Raw genomic sequence first — 25,521 nt, 5'->3', positions numbered from 1 at the left:
ATATATATAATATATATATATATATATACATATATATATATATATATATATATATATATATATATATATATATATATAATATATATATATATATATATACATAAATATAGCCCCGGCTATATTTCATCAAATATAGCCTTACTATATATATATATATATATATATATATATATATATATATATATATATATATATATATATATATATATATATATATATATATATATTATATATATATATATATATATATATATATATATATATATATAGTAAGGCTATATTTGATGAAATATAGCCGGGGCTATATTTATGTATATATATATATATATATATATATATATATATATATATGTATTATATATATATATATATATATATATATATATATACATATATATATACATATATATATATATATATATAATATATATATATATATATATATATATATATATATATATATATATATATATTATATATATATATATACATAAATATAGCCCCGGCTATATTTCATCAAATATAGCCTTACTATATATATATATATATATATATATATATATATATATATATATATATATATATATATATATATATCTATATAATATATATATATATATATATATATATATATATATATATATATATATATATATATATATATATATATATATATATATAGTAAGGCTATAATTTGATGAAATATAGCCGGGGCCGGGTTTGTGACTGGGGCTGCATAAACATTTATGCATCCTAAAGTATATTTTTAAATTCAAAATTCATGTTATATTTTGTATATATATGTATATATAAACATCATTATGATCAACATGATCACCATAATCATCATTATTATCATCATCATTATTGTCATGATCATGATCATCATTAACAGAATAAAAGAGGAAGGCTAAAGCCTGATGATGATGATGGTGATCATGATGATCATCAACATCATTATCGTTATTACCATCATCATTACCATCATTATCATCATCATCATCATCATCATCATCATCATCATCATCATCATCATCATCATCATCATCATCATCATCATCATCATCATCATCATCATCCTCATCATCAGACAAGGCTAAAGCCTGATTTATACTGTTTCTCTAATATAAACAATCTAGAGCATTTTTTTCCCTAACTAAAGCTCATTTATAATATAATCTTCAAGTTTTCTTACTTCACCCACTACCACCTGAAGCTGCTACCTCTTTACATGCTGATACCTAATTTACTTTATTCTTTTCTAACAAAAGTTGTTAGAAAAGAAGATACAACATTTTTTCTAATATGTCTAAGATTATGCCTCCTTTTCTTGTCTTGCTAGAGCCACACCACATATCCATCTGTTCATCTTCTTTTTCGGCAAATACTACACCATATAAATACTAAAGTTTATATAACAATGAAAGGATATTGTATGCCAGCGTCTAAATAGATAGCAAACATATATGTTTATATGTTTATGTCCATAATATGTATGCATAAAGTGCATCTTGGAAGCTTTTATTAAAATAAAATTTTGGAAGCTTTAATTACTTCTCTTCAATTTTAAGTCAAGCCTTATTCTACTCCACATTTTTCACCATCTTGAGCAGTTGCTTTATTAAACATTAATCTTTTTTTTTTTATCTTTTTTACAAGATCCTCTCTCTTAAGAACAAATATCCTTTTATTATTGCAAGAAGCCAGTGTAAAAAAGTCCTGCCTGATGTTCAACTCTGTTATTCTCATTTTACTAAATCATGTATCCTATCTCAGATGTTAGGTTCTAGAGACTTTTGGTTAAAAAATGTCATTAACTAAAGTACTTCAACAATGTTGGTATTTAAAGTAGTCTAACATTATTCTTTTATTCATGGGTCTGATCTTTTTACTTCTCCCCAGAATGAAGCAGAGTTATTTGCAAAGAAATCTTACTCTATTTGACTCTTGAATATAATAGCCATACTCTTCCTGACAGTTAAACAGATTAACTGATTGTTAAATATCGAAATCACTCTGGCTTTTAATGCTAAAATTAATTCTTAATTAAACACTTCTACATTTTGTGCTCATAATGGATTTCCATCATAGTCTTAAAAAAGTGTTCTCCAAAACTCTCCTCATTTTTTGCTAAACTTTTAAAAAGTGCTAAGTAAGTGGTTCCAATTTTTCAAAACTCTAGAAAACACTTTGACCTCTCTAACTATCTTACGATTAGTCTTCACTCTGTTATTAGTTTCTTTATATAAAGTTTTTGAGATAACTAAATCATTTCTTTCTAACTGCAATATTAAAGTTATTCTTAAAAGCTTACACTCTTCTTTATTTCAAGTAACTTGTTTCTAATATTGTTTCTTATCTACAATAACAATCTTCATGAAATCTAAAGTAGCTCTACTTACTGATGACTCAACTTTATACTCTTGTCTTGACTAAAAATCTTCACTATTTAATTGCTTAGAACAAGCTGCCGATTTTAAATCTGATCTCTCTTCTGTAACAGCCTAAGGCTTGCTGTGGCTTATGGATTTAAATTCTGGACTTAAAATCTACAATTTTTGTTAGACAACAAAACTCATTTATTTACTGCTAAAAATTATTGCAATAGTGTTGGCATTCCTATATTGACGAATAACAACGTTCTTACTCTCAGACAAAGCCTAAAAGCACATTATAAATGTAATTAGACCTGTTTTATGTGCAAAAATTGAGCCACTCTCCCATTGTTGTAAGGTTGCATTTCATTCTTTTTTCTACTAATACAATCATGGTAAATTCTCAAACCAACCATCATCTCTATTACAATAAACCAAAACTCATGACTCGGCTTTTTATTTAACAAGTTGCATCTTTTAACTGTATCAGTCCCTTCATGCTAAAAATACTCTTATTTTAGTATTTATATATTTTAGTTTTTTTCCTTGAACATCAAAAAAACCTCATAACTCTTAAAACCTCATAACTCTTAAAATCTCATAACTCTTAAAACCTCATAACTCTTAAAACCTCATAACTCTTAAAACCTCATAACTCTTAAAACCTCATAACTCTTAAAACCTCATAACTCTTAAAACCTCATAACTCTTAAAACCTCATAACTCTTAAAACCTCATAACTCTTAAAACCTCATAACTCTTAAAACCTCATAACTCTTAAAACCTCATAACTCTTAAAACCTCATAACTCTTAAAACCTCATAACTCTTAAAACCTCATAACTCTTAACCATATTCATGTTTTCCTTTTTTATACAACTTACAACTTTTTAAGTCTTCAGTTATATGTTTCCTAGTATTTTACCTTATTCTCTATTTTAAAGTAACCCATAACTTAATAGTGGTAGCTTGCAATCTTGTTGAAAATAAATTAGAGTTTAAAAATATACAAATGTATGCCGGTATTTAATAAATAGTAAATGTAAGCATAAAATTATAATACATTAAGTATTATTAATTTTTTTTTAGCCCCGGCTATCAACCCCAGCTAAACCTTATCATTCTGACAGGGTCGGGTTTGCAAAATGTCTCATTTTTAGCCGGGGCCCTGGTCACTTACTATATATATATATATATACATATACATATACACATATATATATATATATATATATATATATATATATATATATATATATATATATACATATACATATATATATATATATATATATAATATATATATATATATATATATATATATATATATATATATATATAAATCTGGTCTAAAAAATATCTCATGCTATTTAACATTGAAAAGTACAAAGTTATGCACATGGGCAAATAAAACACAAAAAGCCATATCATTTATATACAATGGAATCACAAAATGGTCATCCCAAACAATTAGAAACCATAAAAAAAGAGTGTAATTTGGGGGTTATATTACCCAATAACAGCTGAACATGCAGCTGCAGCTGGAAATAGAGTTTTGGGGAAGTTTAAAAAAAGAACTAGAAGTGTTGCTTTAATTTTTTGGCGTATCATGTATACTAATTATATTTGACTATTATTAGAACTTGCTGTTCCAGCATGGTCTCCTCATTGCATTGGAGATATAAATACATTTGAAAAAATTCAGTATCAAACCATACAATTGATAAAGTCAATAAATAACTTAAAATACGAGAAACGTTTAACATGGCTAAATTTGACTACCCTTAAAACTCACCACTTGTATATTAGCCTTATACAGCAATACAAAATATTTAATGGAATTAATTTAATCAATTTTGTGGCGCCACAAAGCACACCAGCTTATCGAGGATCTAAGTATAGTTTAAGAACAAGGAACCACACTTTTAAATAAGCCGCCAAGAAAATATTGAAAAATGATGAAAGACATAATTTCTTCACCAATTGAGTAGTTAAAAACTGAAATTTTTTATCAACTACCACACTAAACATGCCATCGACTTTTATAATACAATAGTACAATTTATTCACACAATTTATCTGGCACAGGTAAAATTGCAAATGTTGCAAGAAAAGAGGTGCCCTTGTTGGCCTCTCTCTGTCAATAATTAGGACATGCATTTTAAACAAATTCTTTCCAACAAAACACTTTTATTGTGCGCAATCTCATTAAATTTGTAAATAATAATTATTGATAACTGAATAAATATACAAATACAAGTATACAAAACTTAATCAAGATAAAACTATTAAAATCTCTGGTCCAGTGTTTTTATCAGTCCAAAATCTTGAGATTTCTTTGAAAGAACCACAAATTAATTGATAATTCAAACTTTAATTGAAACTTATATTGTTTAATCTAGTGCAAGATTTAAGAAAATATTTGGAGAGGTGACCCAGGAATTTAATGTTTGTCAAATGCACACAAACAATGTTTAAGCCCTAGATACCACCTTTTAAATTTGTTTGTATATTTAGTGCTATTTAAATACAATAAATAAAAATTAAAAAAATATTTATATATTCAGACCTTTCCATTGCATAAAAGTAAAAGTTTATCAAACATATGAAACACATGGCTAGATGGCTGATGAATAGTCATACAAATTGCACGGTTTTCATTCTTTGCAAGCGCTTTTAAAGTTTTTATAAGTCCCAGGGCAGTTGATGAATCCAAACCTGATGTTGGTTCCTAAATAACATTTAATAATTACATTTGAATTAAAACTCTATGTTTCTTTATACCATTTGCACAGTTATTTGTATGACCAAAAAAATTAAAGTTGTTAAAAAATTTAAAATAAGTTTTAATTTTTTATTAATATCTTAGTAAAAATTTAAAATTTTTGTTAAGAATCCAGATTTAAATCTAAATCCAGATTCAATAAGGTTTAACCTCTAAACAACCATAAGTATGCTACTATTTAAAATGTGCAATCTTACATCCATAATTATACATGCTGGATTCCGAATGAGTTCCACTGCAATACTGCATCGCTTTTTTTCACCTATCAGTAAAATAAACTTAAGGTTTTTAATTAATTGTAATTTTTAATTTTAATTAAAAGCAATATAACAAAATAACAAGTTAACCACATTAATTGTTACCTCCTGAGCATCCTGGATTGAAAAGATCTCCACCCAGTACTTAAAAAAAAAACATATATACATGTATATATATATATATATATATATATATATATATATATATATATATATATATAAAAGTATAAATATATATATATGTATATATATAAGTATAAATATATGTATACAAGTATAAATATATATATATATAATATATACATATATATATATAATATATATATATATACAATATATATATATATATATATTATATATATATATATTATATATATATATATATATAAATATATATATATATATATATATATATATATATATATATGTTATATATATAAATTATATATAAATTATATATATATTTATTATATATATATATATATATATATATATATATATATATATATATATATATATATATATATATATATATGTTATATATATATATATATATATATATATATATATATATATATATATATATATATATATGTATATATAATAATATGCTGATGTCAATCTTTAAGAGGCCAGCAAAAAAAATATGATGCAAAAAGTCTTACTATAAGATATAGAAATAAGGTCAGCAATTTTTTACAGACCTTAAACACTTTAAGGTTGACAGTTAGTTTGGCATTGCTGAATGCTGACCCTAATTCTGAGATATATATATACATGTATATATATATATATATATATATACACATATATATATATATATATATATATATAATATATATATATATATATATATATATATATATACACATATATATATATATATATATATATATATATGTGTATATATATATATATATATATATATACAAGGCTAACTTTGTTCTACTATATATAAGGAGTAACCATGCAAAAAATTGGACCAATTTGAGCAATTTTAGGAGTCAATTGAATTTCAACATTTTGGGCAAGCACCTAATTTAACGACATGTTTGTAGCAGAAATCACATTGTTGAGTATTTATACATAATTTTTAGTTTTGTTTTTCTGAACAGCCTTTCTGGGACACCATACAAAGTAATTGTTCTAGTTCTTCATGCAATTTGTAAACAGCAGACATCTTGTCATCAGCAAATAATTTTTAAAAATTATAGTATTTTTGAATTTTTTTTCTGATTATAGAAAAGCTTTAAAGGTTAGTAATTTGCATCAGCTGCTTTATGCACATAATACATAATTACAATTAATTAGTTACCATGAGTAGTAAATTAATAATCTATTGTTTATTAAATGGATTAGTGTAATATTATCAATTTATCAGTCACATTTTGAGGCTTTAAAACAATTGCTGTTGTTTTTAAAATAAAATTAACATAACATTCATGAAGAGAATGACAATATTTACTATTTAGTATTTTTTTTATATCCACAGCCAGGTCTTTAATTACATAATGTCAGCTGCAACAAGAAGTTCTGCTCAAGTTTGGCTTGTCGTCAAGGCTACAAATTCTCTTCAGCAAGATAGGCTACGAACGGTGATGCTATCCGCTGTCTCCTCTTTTACCACCTTGAAGAACACTTAACTGTGAAGGACAGTATTAATTGCACAATTAAAGATATCAATATGACTTGGAGCAAAGCAAGAATTCCGACTCAGAGGATTGATTCTGGTGAAAGAAAACTGAAGAAGTTATATGGTGAATACCAACTGTTGAAGGTGAATAGGACGAAAGCATATGAAAGCTGCAGATTTAAAGAGCAAATGTTCAAAGATGACCTGATGGAACTTTTTGACCTGGCCACAAAGAATGCTTTGGACATCATGACAAACAATAAAGACAGAGAATTCCTAACGATGCAGAGAGAAGATGTCACCAGTTCAAGCATGGCTGGAGTTGATCGCAATCTTGCAGAGAAAGAGACAAAGAAGAGAGCTTGTATAGAAGCTAATGAAAATCGAAGAATGAAAGAGACAGAAAAGTTGTAGCGAATAAAAAAATCTGGTCCTGCTTTGGATATCAGTTCTTTTTCTAAGTCTGAAGACGAGGACAACGTCAATGATGAAGACTTCAGAGTTCCATCATCATCATCTGCTCAAACTCCTTCCTCAAAGCAACTGAAAAGCGTAATAGCAACTCTAGAAGTCACAGAGGCTTTAGACAGAGTAAATCTTCCTGCTCATGGAGCTATACACGTTGTTGCATCAGTAGCAAAAGCTTTAGGCCATCCTCTTGACGACCTGACACTGTCTAGGAGCATCATCAGAAGGTCACGGATGGCTACCCAAAAAAAAGTAGCTAAAGCAGAGAAGAGTTCCTTTTCAACTGAATTTCCTCTTCTTCTTCATTGGGATGGGAAACTGCTTCCGAACATAGCTGGTGCAAAAGAAAGTGTCAATTGAATTGCTGTGATTGTCACTGGGAATGGTATCGAGAAGTTGCTAACAGTTTCAAAAATTGTAGGAGGAACTGGGGAAGAACAGGCTGTTGATAAAAATTCTGCTAATTGTAATACAGAGTCAGATTCTCAAGGCAGTTCCAGATCTCAAGATATTTGTAGTGACAAGGGAGATAAAAATTATCAGTGCCAGTAAGAAATTTTAATTTTGAATAAATCCTTGTCGTTATTGGGTGAGTCACCCTTGGATAAATGCAAGTTACAAACTTATCCAAGGGTGCAACTCTGCAAATGATTGGCAAATCATTCGCAGAGAGGAAAGGTTTTCGAATGCTAAAACAATTCCCCGTACCCAAAAACTTCATTGCTTTAAACTATTATCCACAAATGAACTTCAAGTACAAGATTATAGTTCCAGTTCTGTGCCTAGAATTGAAAAAATTACACCACAGAATGTTAGCCAGCTCAACTTCAGTTCAATTACTGGTTACATGGTTGTAGAGTATGATGAACACTGGTGGATAGGTTGTGTGTTGGAGAACAATCCATAAAAAAGAGAAGTAACCATGAACTTCCTTTACCCTAATGGTCCAGGTCAATTTTTCTCCTTCAGAGATCTTTCATATATTTTTACAGTTGATTTGAATGATCTTTTGCTAGTAGTCGAACCCAAAACTACAATTGCTCAGTCATACTTTATTACTTCTAAGAAGTCTGAAAGAGAAACCAAAGCACTTAACTTGCATCATCGTTAACTATTTAAAGCTTTTTTAATTTATTATTAGCAAATATGTATTGCAATGGTAATGGTGTAAATTTTATACTGCATTCAGTACTGTACTGACATGAAGTTAAAACTGCTAAATAAAGCATTTTTGTTACTTTTCAACAATATATATATATATATATATATATATATATATATATATATATATATATATATATATATATATATATATATATATATATATATATATATATATATATATATATATATATATATATATATATATATATATATATATATATATATATATACAGTGTTGGACAAAACATTTGCAACCAATATCGAGCAATGTTAAAAAATGTTCCTAATTTTACATGTCTTGAAAAACGAAACAAACTATACTACCACAGCAAACAGTTCAGGAGTCTGGAGTCATAGCATGCCATGACATGAGCTATCAGCTGCCAGGTGACAGCACATAGGCAGAATTTCGTTGACAAGTGCCATTTTGCAGCGGACAAAATAAGTGCAACTTTTTTGGTTTGTTTCATTTTCTTAAGTCTGGTCCGTGTCAACGTCACGGAAGTGTTTTAATAATTTAAAGGAAGTATCCAGAAGTTTCGAGAAATTTCCAGAAGCATGCAGAAGCTTCCAGAAGTTTCCAGAAGAAGCATCTGGAAGCATCCAGTAGCATCCAGAAATATTCAGAAACATTCAGAAGCATCCAGACGCATCCAGAAGCTTCCAGAAGCATCGAAAAGAAGCATCTAGAATCTTCCAGAACAGGTTCACACAGGTTCATTTTACTATATAAGAGACATGTAAATCGACATGTAATTCATATGGAAGTCAATCAGTCAGTATTATCAAGACAGTTTATCAAAGTAAGTTTTATCAAAGTGTTTTATCAAAGAACATCAATACAAGAAGTGAAATACAACAAGTATTTCATTACATCAATACAGTCCACATCCAACCAAGACGTTGTGTTCCACAGAGCATTATTGTATCATCACAAGGTAAATGTAACACGGTAAGCCTTGAGAAGCGTGATTATTTATTTTTATTATTTTTGTGACTTCAAGTGCGAAAATGGCTCCCGACAGTCTTGGATTGGAACTAAGAAAGAAAATTATTGACGATTACGTAAGTGGAATGTCACAAAAAAGTATTTGTGATAAATATCGCATGAAAAAATGGACCGTATCAAGACTATGTTCCAAATATCGTTCTACGGGGAAGTTGGCAGCAGATAACAAAGGTGGAAGACCGCGTTCCACCACTTCTAGAGAGGATTCTATGATCGTCAGATCCGTCAAGAAGGACCCCTGGATATCATCAGTCGAGATACAAAAGCAATTAGAGCTGCCTGTATCGAACAATCAGTCGACGCGCTGTTGAAACCGGATTGTTTTCTCGACGCCCTCCAAAGAAACCGCTGATTTCACTAAAAAACCAGAGGAAAAGACTCCTGTTTGCTACATCTCATATTGACTGGAATGTGCAGAAATGGCGAACTGTCCTGTTCAGTGTTCATCGAAGTTCAACATCATTGGGAGCGATGGCATTTGCCGTGTACGTCGACCGGCCGGAAAACGCCTTGATTTACGTTACGGCCATAAGACCGTGAAGAATGGTGGAGACAATGTAATGGTCTGGGGGTGTTTTTCTGCTAACGGTCTTGGTCCAATACATCGAAACGATGGAATAATAGACCGTTTCACGTATAAAAATATCCTGAAAGATGTTATGTTACCTCATGCTGAATGGAATATGCCAATAAAATGGGTTTTTCAGCAAGACAACGATCCGAAACACACTGCAAAAGTAGTCAAGCAGTGGTTTCAAGACAACCACCTATCGGTAATGGATTGGCCGCCTCAATCTCCGGATCTCAACTCTATCGAGAACCTGTGGGAGATCATCAACCTCAGAATTAATCATGAAGGTGTTCGTAATAAGGATCAACTGTTTGAACAAATCCAAAAGGCCTGGGCAGCGATTCCACAAAGTTTCATTGATCACCTGATCAAATCTATGCCTCGAAGATGCAAGGCTGTGATCGACAACAAAGGATTCGCCACGAAATATTGATAGTGAAATACAGCTTGGTCAACATTTTGTCAAGTTGTAATTGTTTTGTCCAGAAGGAAATCAACTTTTTTTAAATACTTTTGATTAATTTATTAATTTTCGTGTAGAAATAATGAACTTTGTGATGAATAAAACTTGAAGAACTTTGTCTCTAAACAGTTACATAGTTATTTCTCTAAATTGAAAAAATGCAGCACTTTTATATAAAGAAACTAAATTAGCATTATTTGGTTGCACTCCGATACTGTATATAAGCAAAGTATCACCAAATTATAGTATATTTGGTATACGGTAACTATTATATAACCTTTGGGCTTATGTTCAATAAATTACCTTAAAATACTGTATAATTATAAGGTATTTAAATATTTAAATTTTAGAACCTACTTATACTTTAATATTAATCCTGAAGCTGTTTATAGGAATTCCAAAAAGATATTTCATGGGACACCCACAATAGAAAAAGCAATGTTTAAAAAAAAAATTATGATCTCTGACCTTTGCCATCGACCAGGTTCAAAGGTCAAATGACCAAACAACCAATAACTTTTTTTCTATTGAACTTATCACTTTTTTGTATAGACATAAAGTTGTTCGACTGTGCAAGAGCTTTTAACCAAGGTCAAGTGAAAAGGTCAAAACTTTGAAAGATCATATCTCAGGAAATAATTGATTTAAGTCAAAAAAATTTACATATTTTTCTTCTGTCCATATGACCAACATGTGAGCCAAATTTCATCAAAATCCGAGTTTGTGATGTCGGATGGGTGGTTCCACTTAATGTGGAATGCCCCACACATACATACATACATACATACATACATACATACATACATACATACATACATACATACATACATACATACATACATACATACATACATACATACATACATACATACATACATACATACATACATACATACATACATATATATATATATATATATACATATATATATATATATATATATATATATATATATATATATATATATATATATATATATATATATATATATATATATATATATATATATATATATATATATATATATATATATATATATATATATATATATATATATATATATATTTATGGTGGTGGTCTACAAATCCATATTTTAAATTTTAAGTTTGTAAAACCATTGCTCTACAGAGGTTCTCTTTGTTTGGTATAGGTATTTAAGTTAAAAAATATCATGCTAATTGAGTATTATTTACAGGTAAAACCATTGCTAATGTCTGGTGTCCATGCTTGTAATTTTTGCTTGATTTTAACGTTATAAACTGATTTACATACTTGCGTGCTGAATTCTAACATGCATTTTTTTTTTTTTTTTAAAGATGTTAATGAATCAATATTAAAATGACATTGAACATTGAACTTTTCAAGTAATAACTATTAGTAAAGTAATGATCAGTAAAATAATGAACTAATAAACTAAACAGTAAAATAATGAACTAAACTATAAAAGTTTTCATCTAGTTGAGATCCAACTTATAGCAGGTAATTGGAAAGAAAATTTCTCTTTTCTCTACAGCAAGATTACTGTGTATGATGAATGTACTTTAAATGCTCCAGTTTCGTTGTTTAACTAGAGGTCAAACCCTTCAGGAAAATTATAAATTAATTTGAAGCTACACATGAAATTTAATAATTAATTGAATATAGAATATGTTGAGCAACTTGCATATGATCAGGGTTCTATAAAATATTGACAAGCTCTAAGAAAACTTAGTTTACTTGTTGATTTAAGCATCAAAACTTTTTTTTTCTTTTACACTAGTAAAAACACAAAAGGCCTCTAGATACCTTGATCAAGCTTTGAGCAAGTTTACAACAATAACCAAAAGTCTAACATTTCATCTCTAGTTCACAGGACTAATCTTATACCCCTCCCAAGAATAAGGCTGATTTATTTGCAAAGAACTTTTCTTCTACTTTGACTCTTGAATCTATGGCCATACTTTTCTTCCATTTCAGTTAAATAGGTTAGCCCATTGTTAGACATTCAAATCACTCCAGCTTCTGTTAATTAAGTTATATTTCAACTAAACTCTTTTACAGCTTGTGGTCCAGACAACATTCCTGTCAGAGTCTTACAAAAGTGTTCTCCAGAAGTAGTAAGCAACCGGGGTTATGGCCGGGGTTAAGTTTGATAACACATAGCTGCGACTGGGGCCAGGTTTATGACCAGGGCTGCATAAATATTGATAGAACCTATAAAAATGTTATTTTTAATTAAAATTTACGACATGAATTTTATTTAAAAACAATATTTTATAGGATTTATCAATTTTAATGCAGCCCCGGCCGGGTTTATGATCGCGGCTGCATTAATATTAATAGATCCTATAAAAGTATTGTTTTTAATTATAACTCATATCATAAATTTTAATTAAAAACAACTTTTTTATAGGATCTATCAATATTTATGCAGCCCTGGTCATAAACCCGGCCCCGGTCGCGGCTATGTGTTATCAAACTTAGCCCCGGCCATAGCCCCGGTCGCTAACTATCCAGAAGTTTCTTTAATCCTCTCTGAACTATTTTATAAGTGCTTGATGGAATCTCGTTTTCCTGCCTGCTGAAAAAAGGTATCTGTGGTTCCAATCTTAAAAACTCTGGTGAACATTCTGACCCCTCAAACTATTATTCCACCAGCCTTTTATCTGCTATTAGCAAGTTCTTTGAGTCTTTAATCAAAAAATTTCTAACATTCTAACTTGTGTCAAATAACTTACTGTGAGACAATCAATACAGTTTTCAATCTTCTCACTCTATGGCTGACTTGTTAACTGCTGTGGCAAAAAAATTTTATTGTGCATTAGATGGAGCCAGTGAGGTAAGGTCTATTGCTCTAAAGTTTTTGATAACATTTGGCATGCTAGTCTTCTCCATAAGCATGCTTCATAAAGTGTATCTAGGAAAGTTTTTGAGATGATCAAATCATCTCTTTCTAATCGCTTTAATAAAGTCATCTTCGTTGGCCGCACTCTTTTCATTTCCAGTAACTTCTAAGGTACCTCAAGGCTCTATCTTTGATCCTGTTTTGCTTCTTATCTAAATTAATAATGTTCCTAACAACCTTACATCTAAAGTGGCTCTATTTGCTGATGACTTGTTTTATACTCCTGCCTAGATAAAAAATCTCTTTTTGGTTGCTTAGCAGAGGCAGCCAATCTTTAATCTGATCTCTCTTCAGTAAAAGCTTAGGGCTTGTGAATTTTAACTCCAACAAAAATCAGTTTTTTATTTTGTATTTTTATGCTAATTCACCTTTCCAAGGCCATTACGGCCACTTCAGTCGGGGAGGCTACCTTAATTGTGGTTATAACCCTCTCTTGACCATTTAACTCCAAAACAGAAACCTTGACAAAGGTCGCTGCACAGAAAAGCAAGTTGAGTGCGGTGTTACCAGGAATGTGGTGGATATCGAACTCAGAAGTTCTTGATTATGAGGCAAGCGCTATACCACTACACGACTACCACAATTACTGCAAACAACTATTGCAATACTGTTGATGTTCCTATATTGACCAATGGCAACCCTCTTACTGAGTCCTCTTCTTTACATCTTCTTGGAATATCATTTAATACTGACCTTTCATAGAAACCATATATACAATCAAATGCAAAGTAAGCATCTGCTATGGTTACTCCTCTTTATCATTTTCCCCATTATATTTTGCCTGATTCCATTCTCTACCTCTACAAATCTCTTATTTGTCCCTGTATGGAATACTGTTATCATATTAAGACTGGCTCTTCTGACACTCTTTCTTTTCTAGAAAAGGTCCAAAAATGCATTGTAAATGTAGTTGGACCTGCTCTATATGCCAATATGCCAAGCTTAAGTCTCTTTTTTGACACGCAAAATTGCACCTCTTACTCTTTTCTATAAATCATAGTTGCTACTTAAAGGAGCTATCATCTATAGTTCCATCAACCGAAACTCATTCTCCCTTGACTTGTCATTCAGTTTTAATCACCACACTTCAATCATTTGGAACCCTCTCCAATCTTCATGTTTTCTTGACTCATACAACCTACAACTTTTTAAGTGTTCTGTCAACTGTTTCCATGCTCTTTAAGTCTATTCTTTATTTTCTACTAACTCCTAACCTAATAGTGGTTGCTTGCAGCCTTGTTGGGAGTGAGTCAGAGTTAAAAAAAATCAGCAATAAGGTTTGACAATGCTAATGATATTGATATAGTACCTAGGACACAAAGTCCAGGAAAAAACCCTTAACTTCTTCTGATTGAGTGATATGGAGATTATTAAAATTAAATTAAAAATTATAACAATTTTGAAGTTTAGGGAAGCAAATTTATGCAAACTTAAAAGAAATGGGATAAAGCCACCGTAGTGAATGGATCTCATCTAGAGCAAAATCTTATGACTTCAATCAAGAGAAAAATTAGAAAGTTTATTATATTAGTTTATAACTTTAGTCTAAAACTAAGCCTTTAGTTAAATAGTTGACATGATTCATTTATAAACATTTCAATTACAAACAAAAATACTTATTTATTATACTTGAAGATTCTAGTGTTTTTTTGTAGGCAATTGTTACCAGGCTTCAAGTTACATGTTTACAAAACCTGTTGAACAGATGGTCATAGTTGTGGTGTTATTTGCCAGCAATAAGTAGGGCTGTAAATCCTGGCTTGTGTTCGTGAACGGCTCGGTGATCGGCTCGACAAGAGCTCGTTCATGTTCGGCTTCAAGCTTGAACATCATAGGCTCGTTCATATAGGCTCGATTAAAGCTCGAATATATATATATATATATATATATTTATATTATAATAATATATATGTAATAAATAAAATTGTGATATTATATATATTAGTATATAATATAAATATAGTGTTAGTGTAACCATATAAGATATGACCCATATAACTCTTATTACACTAAATAATTGATTAATATAAACAACTTAATTACGTGAGGCTGCTATTGACTATTGTCACTTGCCAACTTTTGATGTATTAGGTTGGTGGAAGGTGCATAGCATTAATAAACCAATCCTCTCAATGATGGCACGAGAAATACTTTCAATTCCACTAACATCAGTTGCTTCAGAATCTGCATTTAGCACAGGAGGTCGAGTGCTTGATTCATTTAGAAGTTTATTATCACCTGAAACAGTGGAAGCTTTGGTTTGCAAGTTGGTTGAAAGATGATAGTCAAGAGAAAAAGGTAATGTTATTCTCTTAGTCATTTTTATGATATCTTTTTTAATTCAAGTTTTAATATCAACTAATTTTGTAGGTTGATCTTGAAGAAGGAAATTTGAATGTTGTTATTCCAACGGTTCTTAATTCTACTATATGAAAAGGTAAACAATTAAGGTTCTAATTATGTTTTTATGTAGCATGTTATCTCCTTTCAAATTCCAATTATTTTTTATATTTATTATCTAGATTCATTCTCATGCAAGTTTGTTGTAAAATTTCAGATTTTTCAGCACTTTTGAGGTTCAACTTCAAGAGAATTAGAGGAAGGTTTTTCATCTTGTTTCATCCAATGCAATGAGAGCAAGACTTATATTTGTGAAAATGAAATTTGAACTATATTAGAGTGCAGTATTTAATAGGAATTATTATGTTTGTGAGAGTTTACATTATGTTTGAACTTTGAACATTAAGTTTGAACATTGAACTATTAGATTTAACTTTTATTTTGAACTATTAGATTTGTGGGATCTTATTTCATTATGTTGTTTATTTGCATGTTTAATAGACTGTAGGATTGTTTATGTTGTTTACTGATTTGGACTTGCATTATTTACAGACGAGCCTTTAACAAACAATTTTTTTTACTAAACGAGCTTTAAACTAACAGATTACAATAATTATTTCGAGTTTTAAACCTTGAGCTTGAGCAACATGTAAAACGAGCCGAGCCCAAACAATACTAATCCTTGACAAGCCGAGCTCGAACAAAGAATCTCATGTTCGAAACGAGCTCGAGCCGAGCGTGAACACTCTTAATATGTAAACAAGCCAAGCCAAGTCCTGGCAAGCTTGGCTTGTTCGGCTCGATTTACAGGTCTAGCAATAAGTTAGCTATGATTGCAAATTGTGTGTAAAAGCGTGTGTTAAGCAACTATGTTTTGGAAAGTTTCTGCATGTGTATAAAGGGGTGTACTAATGAAAAAGGTCAACTGTAACTATTAATAGGGTTTAATGTATGTATATATAGGTAATATATTAGTATTACATGTGTAATTGGAATATATAAATTGTGCTTAAGCACCAGTAGAGGTTTGGCCTATTAACCTTTTTATTTGGATTTTTTCATGGACATTAAAATAAAAACTGTTAAATTAAAAGTTAAAACAGACTGCTGCAAGCCTATGGTACATAAAAAGATTGCTAAAAGTATAGCAAAAAAGTTGAAATATTAAATATGAACAAATTCCATAGCTTTTATTTGCAATGTTAAGATAATTGAGTAAAAAACTTAAATAATGACAAATCATAAAATAATTTTTATATTGATAACAAAGATAAAAACTAAAAATCAGACAAATATAAAATATTACTAAAAGTATTTATTTTCCCCATTTTTATTTTATAATTATTTTAAATTCATATTTATTATAAAGTTGAGTCTCATAATCAAAATTTTTAATCTGATATAATTATTAAAATAGTAGATTTAAACATAAAAAAGTGCATGATTGATATAAATAAAAAATTGAACAATATGTCACATAAAATAGGTTATAGAAAAAAAAACTACTTGTATTTTCGCATTTCTTTAATCCCAGATTGTTTATAACTTCATTTATTATTGATAACTTTTCTTTCCATTTCATAAAATCTGGAAGTCTAATTTTTCCTACAAACTAAAAATACATTTATATATGACATAAAACTTGTTCCATAAAAAATAGTAATAACAAAATTTTGTTATTATTTTTTGTTTACAACGTAAGTGACTCAACGGAACCAAGCGCCAGGCAAAGTTTTATTCAGTTTTTTGCATTAAGTGCAAACTTAAAAAAAATTTAATTAAAGCATGTTTGAGGTATATCTTAGGAGGACCATATTGCACTCTTACAAAATGTGAATTAAAAGATCAAATCATACAAAATAAAATATTTTGATAAAAATGTTAGGGAAAATAGAAACTGTTATCTGCTGAACCGTACAATCCATTGTTGTCATCAAATCAATCGGCAAATGATAACTGAATAAACGCGAATTTCAAAAGTGCGAACTGTCATAAGTGCGAACTGTCATAAGTGCGAACTGTCATAAGTGCGAACTGTCATAAGTGCGAACTGTCATAAGTGCGAACTGTCATAAGTGCGAACTGTCATAAGTGCGAACTGTCATAAGTGCGAACTGTCATAAGTGCGAACTGTCATAAGTGCGAACTGTCATAAGTGCGAACTGTCATAAGTGCGAACTGTCATAAGTGCGAACTGTCATAAGTGCGAACTGTCATAAGTGCGAACTGTCATAAGTGCGAACTGTCATAAGTGCGAACTGTCATAAGTGCGAACTGTCATAAGTGCGAACTGTCATAAGTGCAAACTGTCATAAGTGCGAATTAGTTGGAAAAACTGGCACAAGTTCGAACTGCCACAAGTGCGCCAAAAGAATTTGCAAACATTAGCGTAAGTGCGAATTGGCATAAATGCGAACTGGAATAGGTGCGCCGAAAATTTTTGTGAAGCAGTTGCAAAAACTGGCATAAGTGCGAACTAGCATAAGTGCGCCGAAAGAATTTGCAAACATTGGCATAAGTGTGAATTGGTATTAGTGCAAACTGGCATAAGTGCGAAGCATTTGCAAAAACTGGCATTCGTGCGAATCGGCATAAATGTGAACTGGAATAAGTGCACCAAAAAATTTGTTAACTTGGTATAACACAGTGAGACAGAGCGTGCCAAAATACTAAAAAATAATTGTCGGCATTGCACGCTGAAAATTCGTCATAATAATGAAACATTAAATATTAATTAAAATGTTGACTTATGCAGTTATTAACATTTGAATTTGACGTCTTTTTTACCAAAACTTTTATTAACTCGTCGTCTCTGTCTGTTTGTTTGTTTGTCTGTGAGCATCAAATCTTGCAATCATTTTTTAGTTACTTTCTGATGATAGATTTTCTTTAAGTTTTGCATACATACTCTTGCTTGATGACAATACAATATTTAATATTTACTTATGTTATAAGTCAATTAATTTAGTTAATTTTAATTAAGTTTATTTTTTATATGGAAAAAAGAATAACAATTTTTAAAATAAGTATATCGATTGTTTTCATATTTATTCGCGCGGTTAGCATATTTGGATAAGGGGTTGACTTCGTAAACGGAATATCTGTGGTTCGAGATTTGCATCTTTCTAAACTTTTTTGTTTTTTATACACGCATACAGCCGAATGTTAATAAAATAAAACAGTAATATCAAAAACTGATTGCAAAATTTGTGTTTTAACAACATATAAAAGCATTGGGTTTTAAAAAATTTTTAATTTTATTTGTTAAACGCTATTTTGCATTTTTTAACTATCAACTTTCTTACGCTCCTATTGTTTTAAACTAATTTTATTGAATATAATTTTAAAATATATTATTTGAATTAACGTTGTTTTTTTCGCTCAGACTTTTCAAAATAATTTAGCGTTGTTAAATTGTTTTTTAAAAAAAAGTGCAATCCTTAATTTTTATGTATCAGTGACAGACAGTTTTCAAAATTTTTTGTCCTTCAAACTTTTGCTATTTAGTATCACATAAACCATTCTCTAATATCCTCCAAACATTTGATTATGTAAATCAACGTATGTTAATAGCCATGCATCATAAATATTTTGCAACTTTTTGCAATAAATAAAGTTGTTACTAGTAAATCATATTTGATTCATAGTATTTATTGCAAAAACACGTTTTTAATAAGTTCTTAAAACTCAATAATTTGTAATAACTTTTTAACTGCAAACCAATTATGCAAAGTGTGTTTATTCACCTATGGTTTCAATAAAATATTTTTTCTGTTCTATTTATGGTAATTGTTGCTGCTTCCCCCTCCCCTACCTTCCCTTCCACCAATAAATATTAAAATTTTTCTAACCTTTTCAGTATATCTAATGTAACTACATTTAGTTAATGTACTATTAATTTTTCAGATGTATATCTGGAAGAAACAACAACTTTAATTTTGTTTTGGATGAAATATTTTTATTTTTACATTTCTTTGAGAGATAACAACATTTCTATTCAAGAGATAACAACATTTCTATTCAAGAGATAACAACATTTCTATTCAAGAGATAACAACATTTCTATTCAAGAGATAACAACATTTCTATTCAAGACACTGAGAAATCATACCGTCATTTACTAACAATCTTTGAGTTGCCCTTTGATCAGAACAATGACATTGTTAGGAGATCAATACTTACTTTGTAAGCATTTGTAAAATCTTAAATTGCACTTTAATATCAGTATCATAGAATATTTTTTGATTAATAACAATGCTAAATGGCTTGATACTAAAAAAAATTAACGATATTAAATGCAAATTTTCCATCTTTTTCTAGCACTGATTGACCACAAATTACTGACTTTCAAGAGTATTCTTTGAGAGCTAAGTATAGACGTGTTAGCAAACTTCAAAAAAGTCACTCGTCAAATGAATTACTATTTGCTTCAAAAGTTTAATTAAATAGAGGGAAAAAAACAGAAAAGGCTAAAGAAATCAACAAAACGTATTTAGATAAAAATGTAGAGTCTTTGTTGCTTATTCAAACATAACCAAAGCTGTTTTTCAACTTTATAGAAATGCAGCAATTGCAAAACAGTATAACTTGTGTTAACAAAGTTACGAAACTTTCTTATTCACCGGCTGAGCTTCAATAAGGATTTTCTACACCTCATTTATGGATATGATTTTTTGAGTGTCTAGTTCATAGTTCATATATTGTACTTATAAAAAAGATTGCAAGCATGAGGCGACGCAGAGAAGGCTTTTGATAAATAACAAAAAATGAATTTAAGAAAAGGATCCAAAAAAAAAGGGATGTTGTTGACTAACCAAAATGTGGAAGATCTGGAAATTCAAATGACGGCAATTCTGCTCGAAAAGCCAGTTCAAATAAAGACGAATTTGCTGATACTACAGGAATAAATAATGAACTAATAGTACATAATTATACAAGAGATTGTATAATTATGTGCAATTGTATATCAAGTGGGTTTCAAATAGTTGGTAGTAAGTTTCGCTTATTTTTTCTGGATACCGCAAAGCTCTATTCATGTTTTTACCATTAGTATTACATGCCTCAGAGTCTTTACAAGGTTTTAATTCATGGAGCAGAAATTATAGAAAGTCTATTATTGCCCATTGGTCAATTTAATGAAGACGTTAAAGACGCTAAAAATAGAGAATTAAGAAAGTATAGGGAACATCACTCCCGTCTGAATTCAAAAATAAAGACAAATGAAGATGTAATGAAAAAACTTTTGTGTATATCTAATCCAGTTGTTTTATCAAAACTGTTTCTTTAGTAAAAAAGAAATTGTATCCAGGTGTTGTTGAACTTTTTATTTGCGAGAATTCAGCGTACTAAAATAAAGACAAATCCAATTCGTAATTTTTAATGGTAGTTACAAAAAAAAACTTTTTACATAAGTTTTTAGTAATAAACATAAGCTTGGTATTTATTTTATATGGTTTCTATAACTACTTTACAACAGTTCTAATAAAAAACATCAAGAAAATAATTTGGCACAATAAACACGAATTTATCCCACTGTGCATGAGTGCGAACTGGCATATGTGCCTATTGGCATAAGTGCGAAATGTCAATTCGTACTTATACTAATATTTGCAATTTTATTTAGCATACCTATGGTGACTCACACATATGACTGTTTGCACTTATGCAAATTATTTTGGCGCACTTATGCCAACTTGTACATATGCCAGTTCGCACTTAAGAAATTCGCACTTATTCAACTTCCAAAACAAAACTTGTCGGTGACGGTTTAGATGATGACATATTTAAACTTTTAATTAATTATAAATATTATTTTTCAAAGCTGCTTTTTTAAATAAAAGTTTAAAACAGTTTGATTTTAAAATAGCCAAATTATAACAAAATTTTTTAAAGAATAAAATTTTGCACAATTCTAGAAAGCTTTCAATAGTATTTTAATAAGTAAGATAAATACTTTTCAATAAAATATTTTAAACAAATTTATTAAATTGTTAATTAATGGGCGCAACAATGTTCATCATACCGTATTCTGGTAACATACAAGCAAAGAGGTTATTATAGTTATTTGATTAAATTATGTCAGTTTACAAGTTTTAAAGTCAGTTTACATTCACGTAACTATTGTTAGACTCAAGAGGAAATTTCTTTTAACCCACCTTTTAACTACCCTCTGAATAATGCTAATGCAACGCTTAAACCTAAAAAATTAAAATTAAAACATACTTCTAATGACTGTCGCACTGTTAGATTCGAAAAAAATATGTCTTCTTGTAAAACATAACCAATTTTCCTTCGCAAAAATTTTGATGCCTTTTCCCCGTTTATTTTGATTGCACCAGAGTTAACTACCACACCTTTTGTTTCTCTTCCAACAAGCAAGTTAAGAAGTGTAGATTTTCCAGCACCTATATAAATACACACACATGCATATATATGTATATATATATATATATATATATATATATATATATATATATATATATATATATATATATATATATATATATATATATATATATATATATATATATATATATATATATATATAATTTTGAATTTTAAAGAGTAATCTCGCAGCGTTTAAAAATTATGATCATATAAAGTTTGAACTTTCCTATTATACAAATACAAATACACAAATGTTATGTGGTCATAACTTTTGAACGCTAAAAAATTCTTTAATGAAATTTAAAATTTACAGATGAATATTAATTTAGTTCAGAATAGCAAAAAAAATATTTTATCAACTTTTGCTCTCACGTTTGGAGTAGTTGTGGACAAATTTTTAGGAACTTTTCGCTACGATGCTCCAATCATTACAATTTTTCGCAAATATACACAGATGCAGTAAAATATTTAGTAAATATACTCTTATAATGTTTTAGACTATAAGTGGCACCCAACATGATGCAGCTTGTATTTATAAATTATTAGTAATAACTTAAATTTACCTGAGGGTCCCATGATTGCTAAAACTTCTCCTGGATTTATTTCTCCACTGACATTTTTTAAAATTTCTTTATCATTGACACTAACGGTAAGATCAATAAATTCTAAATGAACACGCTCCGTTGGTTTCAAAACTTTTGATACCTTTTCTAGCGGGCTATTCGGAAGGCAAATGCTCACAGAATATTCGTCTGCTGAATTCGAACTTAATTGCACTTCAGCAACCATTTTTATTTATTGTTTTAGTGATAACGTAACTATTAGAAGGAACATCTAAATTAATGTTTCAGAGTAAAAATGCTTCAAGTTTTTCCTATAACTTACATAGAAATATTTTTATACAAGCTCCTTTGAACGACGCTATTAAACTTTCTTTTACGTTACACAACCTTTCTTCAAACTATTCGATCTGGTTTTAAAACTATAAAGTTTAAATGTTTGTTTTATAAACATTTTAATAAGTATGAACAAAATAATTAGAAATATTTGTGCGACATATCGGAAAAAGTGAACAGCTATCGGAAAAACTTGAGCTTAAAAAAAAAACTAAAAAACCAATCAACACAATGTTTTTTAAGTTATAACTATTTTATTTCAAACTTTTCAATTAATTAAAAGAGCGTAAATAATTTAACAATTGTGGCGTTGCGAAACGTCTGTGCGTAATAAAGAAGCTCGTGATGCCGTATAAGAGGTGTATTTATAAAATAAATATTGTCAATAATATAACAAGATTATATAATAAAAAAAATAATAATAAATACATAAACAAATTGGACAACATGACTTAATTTCGTTCCAAAACCAAACTTAAACTCACATTTGTTATTGTTTCTCAATATTTTTAAAATGAATAATATGATCTTAAAATATCAAAATTAAGTATGAGGGAGTAACTTTGCAATAAAAAATAAATTAAATTTTTTCAAAGTTTAGTTAAGGAAACATAAAATATTTTACACACGTCTCTTTATTTTGTCTATGTTTAGGGTTAGGACTATTGTAATTGTAACGAAAACAATAACAGTAACAATAATTATTGTTATTGTGTTAACTTAATTTAGAAACAATAACAATACTTGTGATTTACAACTATTGTAATTCTGTAATACAATAACAATAAATATTGTATTGCAATTCATCTTTAAAAAACAATAACAATATCTGAAAAAAAATGTATTGTAATGACCCACTACAATAACAATAAATATTGTATTGTAATTCGTCTTTGTAATACGATAACAATCTATGGTTATTGTAATAAAAAAAATTATTTTAGTGTCAAAATTGTATTAAATTGAGCTGAATAAAATAATTTATGAACGTTATTTTTCATAATAGTAAGGCTATCATCAGACAGGCAATATTTTGCGGTCATTTAGAGCTTAGAAATACATAACAAAATAGCTGATGCGAAATCTAAATATGTAAAAAATAAAATTTGCAATATTTTATTAATCCGTAAATAAAAAATAGCAAAAATAAATAAATAAATAGTAAATAATAGTAAAAAAATAGTAACAAATAGTAAAATAATAGTAAAAAAATAGTAAATAAATAGTAAATAAAGTTGTAAAAATAATAGTAAATAATAGTAGAGATGAATATGAATACGTTAAAATACGTTAGCTTTTCTACTTTAATATAAAGTAATACACTACAATAGTTGTTGTAATTGTTTTCATCAAAACAATACAATAGTTATTGTAATTTTATTACATTAAAAGAATACAATACAATAGTTCTCGAATTTTATTGTATTGTTAGAAAAAAAACAATACAATACTTATTGTAATTGTTTTTTCATCACAGCAATACAATACCAAAATAAAATTTTTTTATTGTTTCTGTAATATTACAATACAATATTATTGTATTGTAATGTGTGATTGTATTTAATTTTTACAATTACAATTACAATAGTCCTAACCCTACCATGTTTACTTTATTTCGTACAAAAATTATTTGTGATGAATTCAAAAGATGTCGCTGGTGTAGCTTATATTATTTGTGTATAAAGATAATTTTCTTTTTTAAATAAAATAAAAGATTTTTTTTCTTTGGGTATATATTCAATTGGTAGCACTTCTTGTCCAAGTTGTGCCAAGCATATTCGCTTGCCATCCTATTGTTTTCAAAATAAGTATGTGACTGATCAAAAATATCTAAATGTCCTGCTCAGAAGCTTTTAATGTGGCTTGATTAAGTGTTGCTGGAGTGCAAAAATTTACAATTTGGTATGTCTAAAAAGTTTGACAACTCGTGTATGCGAAGAAATTTAAGTTTTTTAGTTGTTGTTGCTATATTTAATACTTTTTTGCCAACTTTTTCAATTTTGAAGAAAAAAAAATAGAATAAAACCGGGTCAAACCACACACTTATCAATAAAAATTAAATGACTTTTTTATTTTTTATTTTTTTTTTTTTCTTTTTTTTTTATTAGATAGGTAATGAAAAACTAGACAAGATAATATAAATAAATATTAAAAAAATAATTATAGAATTATCCAAAATATTAAATGTAAAGAAAAAAAATTGTGTGGTTTTAGGCGATACTCTGATAAAACCGCACTAGTTGGCTGCTAGTACTTTTTCTTCATTATAATTTTGCTGAGGTTGCTCAG

At 28.8% G+C, this 25,521-nt stretch overlaps 1 protein-coding gene and 1 long non-coding RNA gene across 5 annotated transcripts in view; one reads left to right on the top strand and one right to left on the bottom strand.

Annotated features, from left to right (window-relative positions):
* The window catches only part of LOC100212479 (uncharacterized), a 46,753-nt gene that overhangs the window by 14,183 nt on the left and 7,049 nt on the right, over positions 1-25,521 (bottom strand). For 2 of the 4 annotated variants that reach the window (XM_065793332.1, XM_065793333.1), the window contains 6 exons: positions 22,900-23,154; positions 22,172-22,353; positions 17,456-17,561; positions 5,522-5,560; positions 5,357-5,421; positions 4,944-5,105 (listed from right to left, as the gene is read on the bottom strand). In XM_065793332.1, coding sequence (XP_065649404.1) covers positions 4,944-5,105; positions 5,357-5,421; positions 5,522-5,560; positions 17,456-17,561; positions 22,172-22,353; positions 22,900-23,125 — 780 coding nt within the window. In that variant the 5' untranslated portion in view covers positions 23,126-23,154. Of the gene's footprint in view, positions 1-4,943; positions 5,106-5,356; positions 5,422-5,521; positions 5,561-17,455; positions 17,562-22,171; positions 22,354-22,899; positions 23,171-25,521 lie in introns of all 4 variants that reach the window. The other 2 variants (XM_065793331.1, XM_065793330.1) reach the window with 1 other exon arrangement.
* On the top strand, positions 15,706-16,169 carry LOC136077743 (uncharacterized). Its single transcript, XR_010637242.1, has 3 exons — positions 15,706-15,907; positions 15,980-16,046; positions 16,132-16,169. It is a non-coding gene; the product is annotated as an uncharacterized LOC136077743 (long non-coding RNA).

Source organism: Hydra vulgaris, chromosome 03, assembly GCF_038396675.1.
Source record: "Hydra vulgaris chromosome 03, alternate assembly HydraT2T_AEP".
NCBI lineage: Eukaryota > Metazoa > Cnidaria > Hydrozoa > Anthoathecata > Hydridae > Hydra > Hydra vulgaris.
The sequence above is the reverse complement of the archived record's forward strand: the minus strand, read 5'-3'. Positions and strand labels throughout refer to the sequence as shown.